Consider the following 23,469-nt stretch of genomic DNA (forward strand, 5'->3'; position numbering starts at 1 on the left):
GCACTGCCTTCAATCCTGCTAGCGAACGTTAGATCTCTGTGTGAATCAAGAACAGTGACCACTATGGACGACTTACTGGCGCGCGTTAAATACAACGCAGAGACGAGGAGGACTAGTATTGTTGTGCTAACAGAGACGTGGCTAACGGAGTTAGCATCTGATTCTTCTATCACTCCTCCTGGCTTCACCGCGTATAGGAAGGACAGAGATCCTGTACTGAGCGGTAAGCAACGTGGGGGGGGAGTTTGTGCCTTGATCAACAACAACTGGTGCAAAGATGTTAAAATCCTAGACAGTCACTGCTCACCAGACCTTGAACTTTTAATCATAGCCTGCCGTCCTTTCTACCTACCACGCGACTTCAGCATCGTGATTGTAGCCGTTGTTTACATTCATCCTGGAGCTAATAAGGACACAGCTATGAGGGAATTACACCAGGCGATCAGTGCACAAGAAAATCGCCACCCGGACTGCGCAGTCATCTGCCTAGGCGACTTCAACCGGACAGACTTAAAAAAGGTCTTTCCCAAATTCCACCAGCATGTCGCCTGCAGTACCCGTGGTGACAATATTCTTGACCACTGCTACACGCCCTTCAAGGATGGATACAAAGCTCTCCGCCGCCCACCGCTAGGAAGCTCTGACCACGACGCCATCCAGCTGCTACCTGCCTACAAACAGAGGCTAAAAAGGGAGCCGGTCGTTGAGAAGGAAATCCGAATCTGGTCTGAGGACACAGACGCTATGCTACAATCCTGCTTCTACCAGACTGACTGGGGGATGTTTAAGAACGCCGCTGGGAATAACATCAACGAACTCTCAGACTCAGTCACTGGCTTTATCAGCAAGTGCATAGGTGACATAGTCCCAAAAAAGACAGTTCGGATCTATCCCAATCAGAAACCATGGATGGACAGCGGAGTACGTGCACATCTGCATGAACGGGACGCTGGTTTCAAATCTGGCGACGTGGAAACGCGCAACACGACGCGCGCGGCCCTAAACAGCGCCATCAGGAAGGCGAAAAAGGCCTACACAAAAAAGATGCAAGACAAACTCAGCAGTGGCGACATCAGGAGCACATGGCAGGCAGTACACACCTTGACAGACTGCAAAACAAGAACCAGAAGCGAGGTGAACCCGCCTGCCTCCCTCCCCAACGAACTGAACACTTTCTACGGCCGGTTTGAGATCAGCTCCAACCGCGGCAGCCAAGCGGGGCCATCAGCAGCACCAGCAGAGGAGAACCCTCCTCTAACCATCTCGGAGAGAGAAGTGCGTACAGCCTTCACACGGGTCAACATCCACAAGGCAGCCGGACCTGATGGGATTCCAGGCCGGGTCCTTAAGACATGTGCAGACCAGCTGGCGGGTGTCTTCGCTGACATCTTTAACCTCTCCCTCTCCCTGGCTGTGGTCCCTGCAGGGTTCAAAATGTCAACCATTGTGCCCATTCCCAAAAAGGCCAAAGTGACATGCCTGAACGACTGGAGACCTGTTGCTCTCACCCCGATCGTCAGCAAGTGTTTCGAGAAACTGGTGAGGGAATACATCAGCTCCACGCTACCTGCCTCGCTGGATCCGTGGCAGTATGCATACCGCAAAAACAGATCCACCGACGACGCTATTGCCATGGCTCTCCACACCGTCCTCTCGCACATGGACAACAAGCTGCTGAAGGACAAATATGTACGTATGCTGTTCGTGGACTACAGCTCAGCATTCAACACCATTGTCCCAGCAATACTTGACAAAAAGCTCAGACACCTAGGGCTACACCCAAGCATGTGCGACTGGATACAGGACTTCTTGTCCAACCGACATCAGGTGGTGAGAATGGGCAGCATCACATCCGACCCCCTGACCCTCAACACCGGAGCACCCCAGGGATGCGTGCTGAGCCCTCTCCTCTACTCCCTGTACACGTATGACTGCATAGCCACACATGTCTCCAACACCATCATAAAGTACGCGGACGACACGACAGTGATAGGCCGAATCGTCAACAACGACGAGTCTGACTACAGAGAGGAGATCAAATCACTGGCACACTGGTGCCGTGAGAACAACCTCTCTCTCAACGTCGACAAGACCAAAGAACTGATCGTGGACTTCAGGAGGCCGCGGAGAGACCATGCGCCCATCCTCATCGACGGTGCTGCAGTGGAAAGGGTCAGCGAGTTCAAGTTCCTCGGAGTACACATCGAGGAGGACCTCAAATGGGAGACGCACTCCACACACGTGAGGAAAAAGGCTCAGCAGCGACTGTACTGGCTCCGCCGCCTGAAGAAGCTCGGAGTAGGACGTCGCATCCTCAGGCTGTACTACAACAGTTCTGTTGAAGGCATCCTAACAGGCTGTGTCACGGCCTGGTACGGGAACTGCACTGCCCGAGAAAAGGTCAGCCTACAACGAGTAGTGCGATCGGCAGAGCGGATAATGGGAATCGAGCTCCCAGCGCTCCAGGAACTGTACAAAAAGCGGTGCGTGGTCAAAGCCAAGCGCATCATCAAGGACAAGCACCACCCAAGTCACAGACTGTTCAACCCCCTACAACGACGCGACCGGGCAAGGGGCTCTACCGCAGTATCAAGAGTTCCACCACCAGATTTTGGTGTAGTTTCAATCCAGCCGCTGTCAGAATGCTGAATGGGGCATAAGCCTGGATGAGTTCAGCAGCCTGACAGCAGGCGGCGCAGACTTTTCTGGCTCTTCCTGAACACACCTGTGGATTATACCAGGGACAATTACTTGGACTTTAGCCCCCCCTCGGACACACCTGTGGACTACACCAGGTACAAATGACTTTTTGTTGCACTCCCTCATGGAGCTACATGCGGATTATACTAGGGTCAGTCCACTCTAGGTGGACACGCACTGACCTTTTGCACCTTAATCCCTTGTATAACGCACTGACTTTTTTTGGGTCTTTTTATTGTGCTCCTTTTCCTCTAAGCACCTTAACGTCCTTTGTCTATCATGCACAGTATAAGTATAACATGCACAGTATACAATACATTGCTGCTATGCTCAGGCACCTTAGTTTAGTTTTTTTTATTATCTCAGGTAATTTGTAAATATGTAGATAACTTGTCTGGCCTTCTGTTGCTCTCTTGTTTTTGATCTCCTTCCCACCTGCCCCCCACCCTCTTCTTCTCCCCCCCCCCCCCCCCTCTTCTTTCTATGGAAACTAACGTTGCGATGGGAACGATGTACAAAAAAGAATTTCACCCACTTTTTTACCTTGTAAACCTGTGATGTGACAATAAAACTGATTCTGATTCTGATTCTGAACAGACATTAGCAAATGTAGCCAGGGCACTTAGGCCCGGAAACAGAATAACAGACTACGCCACGAGTTTCACTTGCGTGGACATTAATAAATTGTTAAAATGTCTGTCTGTCTGTCTGTCTGTCTGTCTGTTTCAACTTTTAAATTACATCAGATTTAAAGTGTCCTTATTGCTCATCAGAAGAGCAACACGTTGACATTACCAACAAGAGTCAAATAAAACAACCAATAAATAAATATATAATTATGTACAGTCTGTCAGGTTGTTGACATCAACATGTCTTTCTAGGAACTGGTGATGTTTAATAAAAGAATAATTCTAATTGGCTGCTGGGCGAATCAGGAAGTGAAATTCAAGTTTGAGTTTCCAGTCAGAAGCTTCAGTGGTGAGTTCAACCATGCGCGCGCGCACACGCACACGCACACGCACGCACACACACACACACACACACACACACACACACACACACACACACACACACACACACACACACACACACACACACACACACACACACCTCTCATGTGACACTATATGATCACATGACCAGTGTGTTTTTAAAGACATTTGATGATTTCAGCAGTGAGATGTAATGAGGCTTGGATTGATGTTTAATGAACATGAACAGCATTTTACCAGCAACGCTGAACACACACACACACACACACACACACACACACACACACACACACACACACACACACACACACACACACACACACACACACACACACACACACACACACACACACACACAGTTTACAGAGGTTCCCGGTTTGATTCCTGACTCCTCCTGGCTTCATGTCAAAGTGTCCTTGAGCAAGGCACTGAACCCCTAACTGCTTCTGATGAGCAGGTTGGAGGAAAGCCTGGTATTCATTCTAAAACTGAGCCCTGTGATCCGGTTTAGAAAAAAGGGGGGGGGGGGGGAACGATCTTGTCAGACCTGAACAGTGTTTGTGTAAAGTTTGGTGTGGATTGGAACCCCCCACCCGTTGCCCTCCAACAGCAACTACATGAGAAACATTATTTATTTTATTCATATTTTAAATAATCTGTAATCACTTCAATCTGAAGTGATTAACTTTAACCTTTAGCCTCCCATCATGTCTCATCTGAAAGCTTTTAATTAATTACAACATTTTACTTTCTTTCTTTCTTGTGTTTCTCTTCAACAGAATCAGAATCATCTTTATTGTCACATCACAGGTTAAAGGTGTAAAGAAGTGGGTGACATTGTTTTTTTGCAGCTCCATCCATCGTTTTAGTTATTTTCAGAAAGAGAAAGAAAAGAAGACGTGGGGGGGGGGGGGGGGGGCGAGGAGAGAATGAAAGATGAATTAAACAAAGATATTTACATACTGTATGTACATGAGGAGACATAAGGTGCATTAGCTACAGTATGTACATGAGGAGACATAAGGTGCATAAAGTACATTATGTACATGAGGAGACATAAGGTGCATAAGGTACAGTATGTGCATGAGGAGACATAAGGTGCATAAGGTACAGTATGTGCATGAGGAGACATAAGGTGCATAAGGTATAGTATATACATGAGGAGATATAAGGTGCAAAAAGGTACAGTATGTACATGAGGTCAGACATAAGGTGCATAAGGTACAGTACAAACATGAGTTTAGACTTAAGGTGCATAAAGTACAGTACAAACATGAGGTTAGACTTAAGGTGCATAAGGTACAGCATGTACATGAGGAGACATAAGGTGCATAAGCAGCAGCTATATACATGATTATGTGCAATAATCCAGACTGTCGTCTTTCTGGAAACAGATGATGTAACATCATATCTTTAATCTGATTGGCTGATTCTTCTGAACTACAGAACGAGTCCTCCTTCATTCTCTTTCAGACTCCGGAACTTCTCTTTCAGTAAACATCTGTTTATTCTGATCTGTTTATTCTGATCTGTTTATTCTCATCTATTAAATTCAGTTCAGTTTTGATCAGTGATGATGAAGATTACAGCCACCCTCCTCATCCTCTCCTCTGTACTTCATGTCAAAGCGATCCCAGGAAGTAAGTACATTATATTTATGTTACATTACATTACAGTCATTTAGCAGACGCTTTTATCCAAAGCGATGTTATTATATAATATACATTTATATCTACTGTTATTATAAAACCAAATATGAACAATGCACAATACAAACAAATGACATGCCCACACACACACACACACACGCACGCGCGCGCGCGCACGCACGCACGCACGCACGCACGCACACACACACACACACACACACACACACACACACACACACACACACACACACACACACACACACACACACACTCCTTTTACTACCTGTATATACAATATTGAATCAGTGTGAATAAAACATTTGACAGGAAGCTACTTTTAATATCCAACCTTTCACTTCATATAAGAACCAAACATGATTGTTTAACATGATGATTATGTGTTATTGTCACTGTGAAGAAGTTTGTTGTTGAAATTAATGTCATATTTTTTTTTTCCCCCCAGTGTTCCATGAGCGGATTCTACTCCTTGGCTGTTCAGACACAGTTAAAGACTCATATAAAGAGTTCATGATAGGACTGGATGGTGAAGTGATGTTCTACGCAGACTACAACAAAGGGAAGGAGGTGGAGCCTCAGCCTCCGTTTGTAGATCATATCACCTTCACAGGAGGTTATCAATATGATTTGGGTCAGCAGGACTACTGCAAAGCCCAGCTGGACACCATTCGCACTGCCTTGAAGAAACCACCAGTGAAAGGTACATGAATACTATTAACACAGTTATTAACTAAAACGGTACACACACACACACGCACGCACGCACGCACGCACGCAGGCACGTATGCACACAAACTCTCACACACACACACACACACACACACACACACACACACACACACACACACACACACACACACACACACACACACACACACACACACACACACACACACACACCTTTATTTATTTATTTGGATGTTCAATATAAAGACATGAATCATGTCAAAATCCAAGATTATATGATTATACAGTTAGCATAAAAATAAAGCATCAAAATGTATTCATATTGTGAGGCATTTCGCTCTCAAAATAACAACCTTTTTGCAAGTGTTATCTCTGTTATCCTGGAAATACATGCTGGGGTCTGACTGACAGACAGACAGACAGACAGACAGACAGACACTTTAGCTTAAGTAAAACATTTGAGTACTTTTTCCACCACTGAAGGATAGTAGTATGTGTTGTTAATGTTATTTTATGGTCGGTTAATTAATTAATTAATACAAAACATTTGCGCATGCGTCGCGCACGCATGTGGTCCGTAACACAGGGGCGGCGGGGGGGTACAGTTTATGCCCGGTCAACATTAGATTCCAGCAGCTGGACAGACAGACAGACAGACAGACAGACAGACAGACAGACAGACAGACTAGTGTTGATATTATACAGATGATAATAAAACTGAACATTAATGACATTTTGTATTGTCTATTTCCAGATGGATATGTGTTCTATAAGGCTTCCCGCTGTGTGTTTAACTCCAGTGAGCTGAAGGACATACAGTACATATACTCAATGAATTTCGATGGTGATGAGTACCTCAGGTGGGACAGTAGAGTAGATCAGTGGGTTGGATACACTGAGTTTGGTGTGAAGAACGCAGAGCGCCTCAATAAAGATCCTGGAGTACTGGCTATGATGAGAGCAAACCGAGAGGCACGCTGCAAACCCAACATTGAGAACTACTACTCTGCTGCTCTGAACAAGAGAGGTGAGCTGATCTCAGAGCAGCACTCATCACCTCATAAACTATAACATGAAATCACATGATTCTATTCAGAGATGATTATATGGTGTTAATATATCATATAATAATTATTACTACTTTATCTTCTGAGAAACATTTCAGATCCTCTTGATTTATACTGTATCCTAACATGCTGTCACACAGTGGAAATAGCAGATCTACAAGCTCACATGTGGTGTCACCATCGTACACCGAGTATAAATGAAACATATAAATCTATTTCTGAGTGTTTTCACCTACATATAATGACCTGCCTAAAACAAAGACACCAGGATTAATGTTTTTAAATTAACTTTAAAAAGAACCATGCAGGCTAAAACACACCTCTATACACTTCATTTCACCACCTGATTTGTTTTGTATGTTTTTAATCACTTTAGTAATATTTTACAGGATTATGTGTATTGTTTTGTTTGTTTCTACTCTTCTTCATTTGAGCAATTTTCATAAAATGATATTGTGCACTGTGTAACTGTGAATTATTTAATATGTTTAAATGACGTTATATAAATGAATTCTACGTTGTAGAAAACTGTAGACTATTGTAGAATCTACAGTACTCTGATGCCATCTGGTGGCCAAACACTGACATTTGCAGTTACAATTTACAATCCCTCAGACACTCTTAATCCAGAGTGATTCACAGTAAGCAAGGAAAACACAAGGTAATACATCAAATGCATAGAAATAGTAATCTAGGATAGGTAAACCAAGAACCTATCATCAGTTTAAACCATTGGTTCTCAAAGTGGGGTCCGGGGACCCCCAGGGGTCCTTGGGAGGATTCCAGGGGGTCCCCAGCAAAATGTGTTAATATAGCATCACAATCATTTTAACCACTTTAACCTTTTAAACTTTGGTTATTAAAAAATAGCAGATATACAAGCTTATAGAGTGACGCGCTATGAGCTTGTATATCTGCTATATTTTTTTTTATCGTGAAAACAAATCTTTGAATATATTTTTTTCAAAGCGAACATTTGTAACTCAAATCTTTGCTTCTGGGGGGTCCCTGGAACAAAATATTTTGAGATGGGGGTCCGCGGCAAAAGACATATCATTTTGGGGGTCGTTGACATGAAAAAGTTTGAGAACATCTGGTCTAAACAGTATAATATCAAACAAATAAATAATATGTACATTGAAACTATAGGATGCCAGGTCTACAATGAACCTGGCATCTGTCTACATAACATGATATCTAAAATACATGTTAAGATTTGCATAAGACTGCAAGGTCATCAAGGCTAGGTCTAGTGCTACAGGCTGAGGTGGAGTCTGAAGAGGAGAGTCTTCAGATTACTATGGAATTGGGAGTGAGTCTGCAGTTCTAACTGCAATAGGGAATTTGTTCCACAGTTTGGGAGCCAGAAGAGAGAAGAGTCTGGGACGTGTGGAGCATTGACCAGGGTGTTTTAGAGAAGAGAGAAGAGTCTAGGACGGGTGGAGGGTGAGGGGTTGTAAGGTTGGATCAGGTTTGAAGATATGGGGGTGTCATACGTTTGGTTGCTTTGTAGGCCAACATCAGTGTTTTGTACTCTGTGAGGGCAGCAACTGGGAGCCAATGGAGGGAGAGGAGAACGGGGGAGAGCCGGGAAACGTGAACATTTTGGCTGGTTGAAGACCAAGTGTGTTGCAGCTTTCTGGATAATTTGGATCTCATTTGGTTTCCTATGATGGTTATATAAGGGTAATAATAATAATAATAATAATAATAATAATAATCTTATTTATCCAGTGGAGCCCAAAGTGAGACTGAAGTCAGAGACTCCCCCTCGTCGTGGTGAACACACTCACATGCTGAGGTGCAGCAGCTACGACTTCTATCCTAAAGTGATCCTGGTGACCTGGTGGATAGGTCAAGAACCTTTGACCTCTGGTCTCTCCTCTACTGACGAGCTGTCTGATGGAGACTGGTACTACCAGTACCACTCCTACCTGGAGTACACACCCAGGTACACACCTAACAGACACCTATACATAGAAATACACATCTAATAGACACCTATACATAGAAATACTAATAGACACCTAAACATATATATTCTTTAAAAAAACAAGTGTTACTCACTTGCTGACAATTGACCATTAATTGGTAGGCTAATATTAAGTCACACACACACACACACACACACACACACACACACACACACACACACACACACACACACACACACACACACACACACACACACACACACACACAACGCAGCAAGCTCGTCGTCGTGCAAGCATGACGAACGCACAAAGAGACCCGCGAGTGAGTGTGCTATACATGAATACACACACAGGAATACGCTATAACGTTACTAAGTTCTGCCTCTTGCCTTCCTATTTTTTCTGCAATGGGGAGGGAATAGTGGAATACACAATAAACACTAGAGCGGAGGAGAGCCCAACGGGGCATTCACGCTCCTACACAAAAATAGTCAATATAGTCAAACCAAAAAACTAAATAATAACAAAGATCAACGGATCAATGTGTCGAATCGCGGCGCGTTTCAGCGTGTAGATCGGCTACTTTCACAATCTGTCCTAATGTTAGTGCTAATTAACAGCTGCTCACTCACTGCCAGACCGGGCGGGGAGGAGGGGCCGCTTCAGCTCTGAGCAGATCCACATGGACACGCATTCAACTTGAGGACACACGCACGTCATGATTATTTTAGGTGGAGAAAATATCAGTACAAGCTTATCTTATTGCCTATAACGGTCTAATGCTATGGTGCCAATTGTAGTTGTGTTTTTAATCTTACATTTAAATATAATAGTTCATCATTTAGTTATTATGATGAGCGGCATGGCTCATTTTGGGTGCCCCCTCTGCACCGTGGTGCCCCCCCCTGCACCGTGGTACAGAGGGGGCACCTGTGCTTAGGTACTGATCATCCTCATCAGATAGAAAACATGCTGTGCTTTTTGAAGAGGATCATCAGCAGAAAAACGTGTGTGTGTGTGTGTGTGTGTGTGTGTGTGTGTGTGTGTGTGTGTGTGTGTGTGTGTGTGTGTGTGTTACAGATCAGGAGAGAAGATCACATGCATGGTGGAACATCCCAGCCTGACCGCGCCTATCAAGATGGACTGGGGTCAGTTACTGTAATCTACTGTACTCTACTGTAATCTACTGTAATCTACTGTATTCTACTGCATTCTACTGTATTCTACTGTACTCTACAGTAATGTGTTATACTACACTCTGTTTTAAGGGTTCAAGGATTCATCTCTTTTTGTAACTGAAGGTACATTTGTTTTGCAGAAAGGAAACACAGCAATCCAATTAAAAACAAGACACAATAATAATACAGACACCAGAAATAAAAATCAATACAAATACATTAAAACATCCTAAAAAGTAACCATTCTAATAAGAAGGTCATGACAGGAGCCTCACCTACTTAAAGTGTCTTGTCTAGATGAGGTACATCATCTTACTCAGCATCAAGGGTTGGGGGGGGGGGGGTAAGTCCCTGTGACTAGAGTCACGCTACGAGCTTGTAGATCTGCTATTTTTGAAAGATCGTGACAATTTGTGCAAATCTTTGAATATATATATTTAAAGCGAACATTTGTAACTGTCAAATGTCTCATGTTCAAAGATTTGCATTTTCTTTTTCAGGAATAGCAGATCTGATATTTTTCAATAGCCTAAGTATAAAATAATAGTTATAGCTCAAATCTAAAATGACAAAGATGATTCCATGTCAGAGTCAGTGAGGAAGAAGGTGTTTTAATATACTATAATATAATATAATATAATATAATATAATATAATATAATATAATATAATATTTGTATTGTCAGATGACTCCATGCCAGAGTCAGTGAAGAACAAGGTGGCCATGGGAGCATCAGGTCTGGTTCTGGGTCTGGTCTTGTTCCTGTCTGGATTCATCTTCTTCCAGTGGAAGAAACGAGGTGATTAGCATGTTTAATTAACATGTTTCATTAGCATGTTTAATTAACATGTTTCATTAATTAATCTACTACCAGTGAAAGAAATGAGGTCAGATCAACAGAGGATCACATGACATGTGGAACCCTCACAGAAATGCAAACAAACATGTAAAGCCACAGCCTAAACTGGTTTATATTGGTTTAGAACCTTAACCGGTTTAGACCAGTTTAGACGACCTAGTTAGAGGTCAAAGTGTGTTCTATGTTGTCACATTTAGCTTTAATACATCAGTGTTACATTTAGTCCTAAATAAGAGTCAAATGTTCACATTAGTTCTGATGACTGAACCCTAATGTTGTTGTGTTGTTGTGTTATTGTGTTGTGTGTACATTTATGCATGTTATGGAGAAATACACACAATACAGTAAATAGGATGTATTTGTGTGTCTGTTTTAACTGTCTCTCTTCTTCTTCTATCAGGTCGTATTCTGGTGCCGACAACCAATGACGATCTTTAGACTCCTCCCACACACCCAGGTTCACTTCCTCTTTCTTTTTACTAAACTTTTGTATATATACATTCATACAGTTTTAATGTATAAAAGTGTATAAAACTAGAAAACATACACAAAACAACATGCTTGTGTAAGAAGTGAAACAACTAGCCTGGTAAACCACCCCCGTCGTGTGAATTCACATTATCATGTGTCTTCTGCTTAATTTCTAATAATAATCAAATTTAATAATCAAATGATATGTTGTATCAGACAACACTGATGACAATGTGGTCAGATGGGGGGGGGGTCCTCTTGGTGAACTGTGTAGTTCAGTTCAGTGAAGAGACGCCACGATGCAGCCAAACTCTGAACCAAACCAACCAATCATTTGAACACAACATTTCAGTGAACTGAACCCAATGATTCAGTTCATTGAAAACAATGATCATTCCATCACTAGCAGGATCAAAGACAGAGTCCAAAGGAGAGTGTTCTACCAACTGAGCTGCCCTTCCTACTAAGATACACTATTGACAAAGTATTGGTCAAATGTTGTTTGAATGGACTGAGTTGTTTCTACTTTGATGGTTACTGTAGTTGCAGGGAGGGTGCTGGGAGGTCAGGTTTTTAAGTAGTTTACTAATAACTTGTTCATGATCTATTAACTATTTATAGCATAGTTTTAAATCATTAACCGACTGTTTAACACGTTATGAATAACACATCATTTAATAATTATAAACTAAACTAATAATTTATGAATGATTAATTTGCTATTATAAGGGAAGGTTATTCTAAAGTGTTAACATGTTCACACAGTTAATATTCTGATTCTTATTGGTTTATTGTCTTTTCACAGAACACCTGGGTGTGTTCTCAGAGAAGCAGAGAGTCATCGCTGCTCCCTGGTCGAGAGAGGAAGAAATACATGTGTGTCCATTCAGCTTTTAAATAGTCGTAACAGCAGCACAATGATGACATCATCAACCTTTTAGGGTTAAGGTTAGGTTTAGGCATAGTTTTTGTGAATTTAAAGGTTAGTGTTAAGGTTAAGGTTAGGTTTATAGGCATAGTTTCTGTGAGGTTATTGTTAGGGTTAAGGTTAGGTTAGGTTTAGGCATAGTTTCTGTGTCGGGGTTAAGGTTAGGTGTGACCTTGTAGATCTGATATTCAAAATATACGAGCGCTTTTGCAAGAGCATTTTCGGGAGTCGGGACTACCGACCATCTTTTCATGGACAGTGAGGTCTACAAACTTACAGTAGCGTGTCCTATGATATGGAGTTATGTAGGCTACAACCTGGCTGGGTTAAGGAGATAAACCCGACGCTCCAAAGTAACCTTTGCCGAGCGCAGGCTATCTAACGTGGCGGCACGGGATCACTGCAGCCCGCCCGAGTCTCATGGGGAATAGCCTACATGATTGCTTTATTTTATTGGCTTTTCATGCTTTCTTTGGTCGTATTCTGGTTCTTCATGTCGTAAAATCGGGGCGTTTCGAGAATATTTAAGGGCGTGTTATTTAAATGACGCTCGTTTTCAGACGTGAGATTTATCAAAGCTCTGACCAAATGTACGCTAGGATTGGCTGTATAGGATCGCTTCATAAATGTGACTTTGACGTTGGTGTACGGCCAAATTTATGGAAAAACATAAGCCATTTTTTACGCTCCATTGATAAATGAGGGCCAGTGTTTGTGAAGTTAAAGGTTGGGGTTAGGGTTAGGTTTAGGCATAGTTTTGTGAGGTTAAGGTCAGGGTTATGGTTAGGGTTAGGGTTAAGGTTTATAGTGTTTGTGAGGTTAGGGTTATGGTTTAGGAATAGTGTTTGTGAGGTTAAGGTCAGGGTTTAGGCGCCACCTGGGCGACACACCAAAGGAAGAGGGAGTCCCAATTAGTGTGGGCGGTTCATCAAATTACTTTGAATAGTTTCTGTCAGAAAACACAAACATAATATTTCAGTTCTAAACTATATTGAAACATTAAATAAATGATCACACACACAATCAGAGTTCTTCACAACATTAATATTCATATCCATCTGAATGGAAGTCAGTCAGCCATGTTTGTGAAAAAGGTTTTATTATTTTGTAATTGACCATAAGTCATTTTTTATGTCATAATTTATAATGTGTGATAATTAATGTGTTAAGATCATCATGACATCACTGTTTCCCTGTGATGGGTGGACCTGATCCTCTGGGTGGTCTGAGGTGATGGGTGGACCTGAACCCTCTAGGGTGGTCCGAGGTGATGGGTATACCAGGTTCCACCCAAATTAGACAATGGTGGTCCGCCACAGTCTATGAAATTAATGGGAAACACTGATGACATGCAATCATTTATATTAGTAATGATTTATATGTAATGATTTATATGTAATCACTAATCATGAGCAGGGGAGCAGATCTCATTACTACTTAGGAGGGAACCACAAACAAGGAATCTTCTCATCAATAATATCACCAACATAGAGCTAATGCTAGGATTTTAAACTAACTAATAATGGTCACAATGATTACAGTTTGTCTGACATTTGGTATAAAAAACTAAACACCAAATCCATGTTCAATGCATGAAACAAACTATAATGTTATGTTATGATGTAAATAATCCATTATAGGTTGACATCACATGACTTAATAACAAACACATTAACATGCCTCCATGTTTAACTGCAGGACTTACATGGCAAAGGAAACTTACAAACATTGATACTTTCACATTAATTCACATCATTTGAGATTTGATTTGATTTGGGTAAAAGATATACGAGCAAAATCACAAAACAACTTAAACCTAGGATAACACATTAAAGCGTAATGAAACACTCGTTTCCAACGTGGTCCTGCAGCATAACTAAAAATAAATAGTCCAATAAATGTATTTGAATTCCCATGAGGTTTTAATTATTCATTTTAATTATGTTAATTAGGAGAATGAGCACTCCGAGTTGTGACAGTGACACGATGAGTTAACAGAAAGGTTGTGCAATCTTTACTAAAATAAAGAACAAAATATGTGTCTATTTCAGACAGTTTAGATATTCCTTGGTCAGTATTATTTAGCTTTCCGTTTTTCAGCTCCACTGTTGTGTTTCTATCCGTTCATATTGGCTGAACTTCACTCATTAAACTAGTTAACAGCTCTGTGGACAAGTGATGAAGATGAAGATGATGAAGCTTGTGGATTCATTTATTTGGCAGTTATTGATCAGGACACACGGGTAGCAAAAACAAAACCTTCACAAAGTATTGTGTTTACTGTATGTGAGAATGATTTCAAAAGTGGAATCAGCTTCTATTAAACATAGATTTTAAATTATATCATTTATTTAAAGATACTTTATTGGAGGAACATGTCAGACATGTCCCCTCCTTCCCCCCTGGGATCTGCACCCCTGATCATGAATGGTTTGAAGTTCAGATGTTAGATTTTTGCTTTAATTTGCTTGGTTTGAATGGAATGTCACAATATCAATAAAGGAATAAGAAACATAATTGGGCCTCATGTTTTCTTACATTTCACTCATACAGTATTTTCTCTTAACTGTCTGTTAAGAGAAAATACAAGAGAAGCCAACCTCCACTTTCATGTGTTTTTCCCCAGGTGTGCTGAACGATGTGTCCTTTCCATGTCGTACCTGAAGGCAGGGTTCAAGATGGGCCCAGATTCATTAAGCTGGTCGTAAATATAGTTCCTAAAGGAAGGTGTATTTTCTGTAAGCACAAACTGACGTGCAATTCACAAAGGGGTGTGTAGATGCCGTCAAACATGCGGATCACAGGTGTATGTCATGATGGCTGCCAGCTGGTCAAATGTCAAGCGCGTTCCCGAGAAGTTCATTTGCATTGTTCCACTCCCCATTTCACAACATAAAAGGCAACAGGAAATAAACATCCAACTTCACCGTACTGAACAGTGTTGCCATGTCCGCTTATTATAAGTGAATTTGGGCTTGCTTCACATTTTTTTAATTATTTTAACTGGTGAATCTCACATATTTTCATGTCATGGACCACCAAATTAATGTAGGCTAATTTGTCCCCCCTAATACAACCCCCCCCCCCCCCCCCCCATCTGAAAATGTTTTGTGCCAGCTGGAGCCCCGTACCAGATTTGTGTTGGAATGTTTAAAAAATCTTCCAAATATTCCACATTTTATTTCAAGTTTTTTTTTTTATATAGCAGATCTACAAGCTCACAACGCGTCGCATCGCGAAGCGTTGTGAGCTTGTAGAACAGCTATTTTCAATTTGCTTGAAGATCGGCTATTTTCGCCTCTGCAGTGACATTAAGGCATCATAGCCTATCTTCATTATTACGTGTGTTAGGATTTAAAGTTCAAACTGGAGCCACAAACCACCAGGAGACAAAGGTTGCAATCAAATATCCAGTTTATTTAGCCGGATAATGATGTATAGTGTTGACATTGGGTTTCATGATGATTGCCACGGTTCTAAACAAAGACACAAAGAAACAAATTATAATATCATGCCAGATAAAATATCAAACATAGATATGGCCTTTAAATCATATTATACATTAAGGTATTGTATATCATCAAAATAATAATTGTAAAAAAAAGTATTTACTTCATAATATTAAACGCATCTAAATATCCACATAACTCAAGTTCATCAATTCTTAAATATAATCCACATCACTAGAAGTAAAACACTGGAACTTACATTATAGCAGGTTTAACAGACGCATGGCAAAGATCAGTACATCAGCAGCACACGGCAAACACACAGGACGGCTGCATGTGTTCGGAGACAAAGGACAAGGGGAGAACGGGAATCCAGTCCTGCTTTTATAGTGGGAGGAAGTGAGGTCACCACCACAGGTACCACTGAACCCCATTGTGGTGCCTCCTTGTGGAGCGGAGGGGAAATTAACCTTGCAGTTTCTGACAACGTGACACTTTGGCTGAGATGGCCCGCTTGGTCGACACTGGCAAATACTCTGAGGGACCTAATAATTCAGCTCTAAATGCAACTGATAGCCCAGGGAAGAAAAGGAAAAGCGGTGGAATATGCATCAAGTCTATATTACGCATAGACTACAAGCAATACATCGTTTGACATATTTTTTCTTTTTTATGTGCTGACAAATGTTGGGCACATAGGCCTACTATTTAATTGGCCCTTTTGTAATTGATTTTGCATGAAGAATAAAGCATTCTAATGACATAATGCAAGCTTTGATCCCTGGTAAGACAGCCTCTGGGCTGACTTGAGAACGGGCGGACCTCACGCTCAAATCACCTACAAAAAAACATTAATGAATCTGACTGCTAGTGTAGGAATTGTCTTAAATGCCGGTACGATCTAAATATGGTGGTAAATTGCTTAGTGAATCGGGGCCATTGTCTCAGTTGATGTCTAGAAGTGAAATGATCCGTATACTGTTTGAGATACTGTGGGTAATTAAAGTAAATACATTTAAAAAATGAACTGTAACCAGTGCTGCTGTCGTCTTACTGTGGGAGATGTGTCTCACAACTCCTTGTGAGTGAGTGGTCCTCAACTCTTTCACTCTGGTATGTACGTGTATTTTGTGTTTCAATGTGTGTTGCGGACTGACACTTTAAAATAAAAATATATATCTATCTGATGGAGGCCAGGCAGCTCTCTCTGCTGTCCCATCTATCTATCTATCTATCTATCTAAACTGCCCACAAAAAGTTCGGAAACTTAACTTCGGTCGATTATTTCCCTTCAATAATACCAATTGTTATTGTGTTTTATAAAAAAAAATTCGTTGATTACTGATCCTGAAAAAGACCAGAGGGCAGAAATTATATCAAAATGATAGAATTGACAAACTTGAGCCTAAATTAGAATGAGCTCTTTGAACGTTAACACCGTTGTCTGTCTGTCTGTCTGTCTGTCTGTCTGGTCTGTGATCAATGTGAGGAGTTGTGTTTAGTTTACTGTGAGGAACATGGACCTCCTGTCACGTGTTCAGAGTAAGTCCTCATGTACCAGTAGGAGTTCCTCACAGAGCCAAGAAGACCCTGCCTCGTAGATTTGAGGTAAAGCTACGTTCATACATCACACATACAACTTTATATAACTACAACTGTGTGTGTGTGTGTGTGTGTGTGTGTGTGTGTGTGTGTGTGTGTGTGTGTGTGTGTGTGTGTGTGTGTGTGTGTGTGCGCGCCACACGCGCGCAGATTAAACGGTCACACATTCCAAAAGCAGGTCTAGGGGTGAATTAGACCTGCCTACACACTATGTTGTTCCTGATTTTGACTTTATTGAATGAATCTGTTGATTTAATATGTTGTTAAATGGTTTTGTCTGAATATTCTGAATTAATCTGTTTATTGAATCTATTGATTGAATCTGTTGTAACCTGCTTTTATGTTAATGTATTGATGATGTCTGTTGTAACCTGCTTTTATGTTAATGTATTGATGATATCTGTTGTAACCTGCTTTTATGTGAATTTATGGATGGAATCTGTTGTTACCTGCTTTTATGTGAATGTATTGATGGAATCTGTTGTAACCTGCTTTTATGTGAATGTATTGATGGAATCTGTTGTAACCTGGTTTTGAATAAATCTATTGGCCTAATCTGTTATTGCCTGATGTTGCTTTAATCTCACAATGTCTTGCATGACAAGAGTGTTGTGATTAATAGTCCAATAGATTATATTGATTATATCCTCATACCCAACACCAAATGAAGTCCTGTGTTTCCTTGTTGTCTGCCAGTGGTCCCAGCATGGTTTGGACTGAGATGGAAACACTGCTGGGTCAAAGAGCTGGAAACACTGCTGGGTCAAAGAGCTGGAAACACTGCTGGGTCAAAGAGCTGGAAACACTGCTGGGTCAAAGAGCTGGAAACACTGCTGGGTCAAAGAGCTGGAAACACTGCTGGGTCAAAGAGCTGGAAACAATGCTGGGTCAAAGAGCTGGAAACAATGCTGGGTCAAAAGAGTTTGTGTCACATATGTGTTTTTTAAACAATAATAATAATCAGGTATGCAAACAGCTCCGAGGTGAAAAGGGTGACAACATGCTGTTTTTTTTTTCGGGTCAGGTGTCACACTATTGCCCTATTTGGATTCAAAACGGCTAGTGGAAGCTGAAAAGCTACAAGTTTGCATGTCTGAATAATGCAAAAACAGAAATATTTGTTTGCATTTGCTTTTTTTCTCCCCCATATATTTTCGTGATAAAAAAGTGCGTATCGTATCGAAATCGTATCGAAGTTGTGTGCCCAATATCGTATCGTATCGTTTCGTGAAATTAGTGTATCGGCACACCCCTAGTGTGTGTATATGTCACAGGGTGAATGGAGAACCAGGTAGATTGAAGACAGAGCGCTCGTTTTTAGGCACGGGGCTTCGGGGCGAGGCGGGGCTTTTCGAGATAGGGTTTATTAGCGAGGCTCGCGAGGAGGAGGAGGAGAAGGAGGACGCGGCGCTGCGAGGCGGGGGTTTATTACGTGAGGCTCGCGAGGAGGAGCTCCTCCGAGGAGGAGGAGAAGGAGAACGCGGAGAGGCGGGGCTTTGATGTGCCGACGCGGACCTGTCTTTTGTTGTTCCCCCCCACATAGCAACCAGGAAGCTACGCTAGGGGAACGCTGAACACGCGTGCACACGCACACGCTTGTCCACGACGGAGGCGCGCCGACTTAGTGGAGCTTGAGGCCGAGGAAGCGCGCCCTCGCGCCTCCAGGCGCGAGTGCCCGCGCTGACCGGCCGATGCTCTACTAGTCGACTCAGCGCCGTTTGAGTTGTAAACCGATAGGGACAGAATAGTTCTTTTCATGGATCACTGTGTGTGTGTGTGTGTGTGTGTGTGTGTGTGTGTGTGTGTGTGTGTGTGTGTGTGTGTGTGTGTGTGTGTGTGTGTGTGTGTGTGTGTGTGTGTGTGTGTGTGTGTGTGTGTGTGTCAGTGTCAGGGAGAAAGTAAAACAAAAGCCAGAACACAATAAAAGTATCTTAACAGTCCTGCTTTCAATAAACCCAAAAAAGCATGAGCGGGTGCGCGTGTGTGTGCGTGCGCTTGTGTGTGTGTGTGTGTGTGTGTGTGTGTGACTGTGTGTGTGTGGTCGCAGCCATATATGTTTGTGCACAAGCCTGGCTTGTGGCTCCCTCTAGTGTTGCTTCTACAGAATTGCTGGGTGGGTGGTAAAAACGAACGCGCCTTCTTCAATCTACCTGGTTCTCCATTCACCCTGTAACATATATAGATATACCGTATATATATATATATAATTATATATATATATATATATATATATATATATATATAATTATATATATATATATATATATATATATATATATATACCGTATATCTAGGTGTGCCCTGGGATTTTATGGCTATGCCAGGTGTGCCTTGGCACAAAAAAGGTTGATAAACACTGATCTAGGCCCTAAATGACACAAATGGAAGTGTGCTTTAGGGGATCCAAGTGAGAACTTGGAAATCTAACCACATTAAAAAAAGTTTATTCCATAACCAACAGTCAAAGGAAGCTTAGAATTCAGATGTTGTCCTTATTCCAGTCACATATATTAAACACATTTAGTATTAATTGTGCAGTATTCGGCAATGACACTTCATAATACTGCTAAAAACAATAACAAGTGAACTGCTGGAGTGCTTCTGAAATATATACAATAATTACATTAAATAAACATATACAACAATTCTTAAAGTACAAAATGACTAATTCAAGCATATTTGGCTATCAAAAATAAATGTCCCACATCTTCCCATGCATTTTTTTGTGAAAATTTGCAACTGAAAATACACAAAATCTGCATCCTGCTCATAGCTGCACTTCCTGTCACATGCATGAGGTGAGTAAGGTCAAAGGTCATCCCCAGAATCACTTCACTGAAACATCAGCGGTGAAGTGGAGCTCTTCATGCTCTGGTCTAGAGCAGTGCTTTTCAAAGTGGACTTCAGGGACTAACTCAAAAGCCACTGAGGCACCAGGCAGCCAATCTTACGCAGATCAGGAGTATATTGGAATGAGTCCATTGTCCAGACAGGCAGTGACGTTTTGTGGCATTTATTGTAGCTTCACCATGAGGGACAATACAGCAAAAGATGATAAAAAATGATGTTAAATGTTTGCTCGACTCTTCCCTGACGCTGGTAAAAAAAACATACACCTTCCCGGTGCCCACTGACTGCTGCTGTGCCCTCATCACTTAAATAAACCCAGCTGTGGGCCCAAATTGCCCAACCTTCAAAATAAGAGCATTTAGCTGTGACACAAATTAACTTAAGTAATACTGTAAACAAATTAATTTTACAAAACAAAATAACACATAAAAACATTAAATACATGTAAAAATGCAAAATACTGAATAGCTCCCACACACTTTAAGATAAGATCTTAACAAGATCATCTCATCAGCCAGTCCGTAAAATATTTACATAAAATATGTCCAATAATAATGTGTCCCACCTGACCGGCGAAATAGTGCTGCCTAGGCTACTGCTTATTTCATGAACCATCTCCCAATAATCGCACATTATTTAAGTGGATGGAAATGTGCATACATTCACATGTAGGCCTATAGTTTTTCCCACTTTCTGAAAATGAGCTTCATATTTTTAAATGAAAACCCAGACAGGAGTGAATCAGGACAGATGACAACAAAACAGATAGCCTACTGGAAGGGTGGGAACTCTTCCGAGGGGCCCAGATTTCTCTATGTTTTTCTGTGTGTGTGTGTGTGTTTGGTGTGTGTGTGTGTGTGTGTGTGTGTGTGTGTGTGTGTGTGTGTGTGTGTGTGTGTGTGTGTGTGTGTGTGTGTGTGTGTGTGTGTGTGTGTGTGTGTGTGTGTGTGTGTGTGGTGTGTGTGTGTGTGTGTGTGTGTGTGTGTGTGTGTGTGTGTGTGTGTGTGGTGTGTGTGTGTGTTTGGTGTGTGTGGTGTGTGTGTGGTGTGTGTGTGTGTGTGTGTGTGTGTGTGTGTGTGTGTGTGTGTGTGTGTGTGTGTGTGTGTACCTTGCTGTGTGTCTGTGTGCTGCTGACGTCTGGTTGAATGCAGGCTGAGACGGGGCGCTGGGACTGGGTGCGTTTGATTCTCTCCGCTGGGCTCTTCACCTTAGGAGAGTGGAGCTTATCCTTCAGCCTCATGGTGAGAGAGGAGAGATGAGAGCGATGGGAGTCTGGAGAGAGAGAGAGAGAGAGAGAGAGAGAGAGAGAGAGAGAGAGAGAGAGAGAGGAGAAAATATGCATAAAAGTAGGGATGGGTCAGAATAATAGAGTATAAGAATAACCGTTTTTCAATATATATTTTTAACATTTGTAACTCAAATCTTTGATTCTGGGGATTCTACAATCATCAGTGGTGGAAAGTAACTAAGTACTTAAGTACTGTACTTAAGTACAATTTTGAGGTATTTGTACTTTACTTGAGAATTTTCAATACTTTTACTTCTACTCCACTACATCTCAGAGGCAAATATTGTACTTTTACTCGACTACAATTATTTGAAACTTTAGTTACTAGTTACTTTGCAGATATAAATTATGATATTATGAAACATACATTAACCACTTTAGCCCTATTTTATACCTAGGCTATTTGAAAATAGCAGATCTACAAGCTCACAACGCGTCGCATCGCGACGCGTTGTGAGCTTGTAGATCTAATATTTTCAAATATTTTAATACTTTTACTTTTGGTACTTTAAGTACATGTAAATGTCTTCTAAATCCTAACAGTTTAAAAAAAATCTTATGTGCTATAATCAGTGGTTCTGAAACTTTTTCATGTCAAGGACCCCCCATGTATTTGGCCATGGACCACAATCTGAAAATATGTTGTTCCAGGGACCCCCCCAGAAGCAAAGATTTGAGTAAGAAAAAAATCACTTTAAATATATATATATATATATATATTCAAAGATTTGCCCACATTTTCTAGGTTTTTCAAAAATAGCAGATCTACAAGCTCATAGCGTGGCACTTGGCTATTTTCCTCTATTTTAGCTCTATTTATCAACAGCCTATACATACGATAACATGTGGTATAGAATGTATAACCATTATTTATTTTTGCTCACTTCATTAGTTGTGTCTTTCTTTAACAAACGACTAATTAATTAATTACTACTCATTACTAAATACATACATATTCATTTCACACACACACACACACACACACACACACACACACACACACACACACACACACACACACACACACACACACACACACACACACACACACACACACACACACACACACACACACACACACAGTGTTGACAACACAAACATCCTCAGTCTCTTTAAAAACATAAACAGGAAGTAGATCTTACCAGACATCTTCTTCTTCTAGTGTTTTATGATGTATTGCTTTTATTCTCATGATCAAAGTCAAGTATCTAAAGTATCTAAAGTATCTAAAGTATCTAAAGTAACTAAAGTAACTAAAGTAACTAAAGTATCTAAAGTAACTAAAGTATCTAGATTCTAAAGTAACTAAACACCTCGCCTCTCCTCTGTTCCGCATCCCGCTGCTGTTACACACACATTGGTGACCCATCCAATCATGTGCAATGGTGGAAAGTAACTCAGTACATTTACTCAAGTACTGTACTTGAGTACAAGTTTGAGGTATTTTTTACTTGAGTATTTCCAATTTTCAGTACTTTTAGTTTTGTACTTTTTCTCCACTACAATTATTTGAAAACTTTCTAGTTATTTTGTAGATTTTGATTATTATTACAAAACATACATTAACCACTTCAGCCCTATTTTATACATAGGCGATTTGAAAGTAGCAGATCTACAAGCTCACAACGCGATGTGACGCGTTTTTTATTCAAATAATAAAACCAAGGAGAAGCTCCTGAGAGGAGAAACAGACAGAAACACAGGAGAGTTACAGAATTCTACAGGTCACCGTTGGCTCTGTAACACCCCCAACTTGATGCGTTACAGCTGGCGGTGTTGCTGATGTTGATGGAGACG

General features: G+C 41.2%; 2 protein-coding genes and 1 long non-coding RNA gene across 5 annotated transcripts in view; 2 read left to right on the forward strand and 1 right to left on the reverse strand.

Moving 5' to 3' along the window:
* The window catches only part of LOC308087921 (H-2 class II histocompatibility antigen, E-S beta chain-like), an 89,970-nt gene extending 74,970 nt beyond the window's left edge, over nt 1-15,000 (forward strand). Inside the window, exon 9 of the transcript XR_013933372.1 lies at nt 12,504-15,000. The gene's annotated coding sequence lies outside the window, so the exon portion shown is untranslated. The remainder of the gene's footprint in view (nt 1-12,503) is intronic.
* Nucleotides 1-22,998, reverse strand: part of LOC308087942 — a 38,934-nt gene extending 15,936 nt beyond the window's left edge. The window contains exons 1-2 of the long non-coding RNA XR_013933389.1: nt 22,815-22,998; nt 21,493-21,656 (exon numbers count right to left, since the gene is read on the reverse strand). This is a non-coding gene — a long non-coding RNA (uncharacterized lncRNA). The remainder of the gene's footprint in view (nt 1-21,492; nt 21,657-22,814) is intronic.
* On the forward strand, nt 3,653-15,000 carry LOC308087926 (H-2 class II histocompatibility antigen, E-S beta chain-like). 3 transcript variants are annotated; one of them, XM_080432180.1, is made up of 9 exons: nt 3,653-3,678; nt 5,249-5,332; nt 5,805-6,059; nt 6,801-7,073; nt 8,848-9,064; nt 10,128-10,195; nt 10,911-11,024; nt 11,485-11,541; nt 12,361-15,000. In XM_080432180.1, the coding sequence occupies exons 2-8, from the start codon at nt 5,266-5,268 to the stop codon at nt 11,520-11,522; spliced, it is 1,032 nt and encodes a 343-aa protein (XP_080288306.1). In that variant the 5' UTR covers nt 3,653-3,678; nt 5,249-5,265; the 3' UTR covers nt 11,523-11,541; nt 12,361-15,000. The 3 variants fall into 3 exon arrangements, with proteins under 3 accessions (XP_080288306.1, XP_080288305.1, XP_080288307.1); XM_080432179.1 differs by lacking the exon at nt 3,653-3,678 and having other exon boundaries at nt 5,196-5,332; XM_080432181.1 differs by lacking the exon at nt 3,653-3,678 and having other exon boundaries at nt 5,196-5,332; nt 12,382-15,000.
* Nucleotides 22,999-23,469: the final 471 nt, after the last annotated feature.

The sequence above is a fragment of the Gymnoscopelus braueri genome (genome assembly GCF_963280865.1).
Source record: "Gymnoscopelus braueri genome assembly, chromosome: 7".
Taxonomy (NCBI): domain Eukaryota; kingdom Metazoa; phylum Chordata; class Actinopteri; order Myctophiformes; family Myctophidae; genus Gymnoscopelus; species Gymnoscopelus braueri.

What these genes read in the sequence shown, in the direction of transcription:
- LOC308087926 (XM_080432180.1), top strand. Translation starts at nt 5,266, where the DNA reads ATGATGAAGATTACAGCCACCCTCCTCATCCTCTCCTCTGTACTTCAT. An exon ending in TACCTGGAGTACACACCCAG is followed by an intron (nt 9,065 to 10,127) that starts GTACACACCTAA and finishes TGTGTGTTACAG; the next exon opens with ATCAGGAGAGAAGATCACAT. An exon ending in CTTCCAGTGGAAGAAACGAG is followed by an intron (nt 11,025 to 11,484) that starts GTGATTAGCATG and finishes TTCTTCTATCAG; the next exon opens with GTCGTATTCTGGTGCCGACA.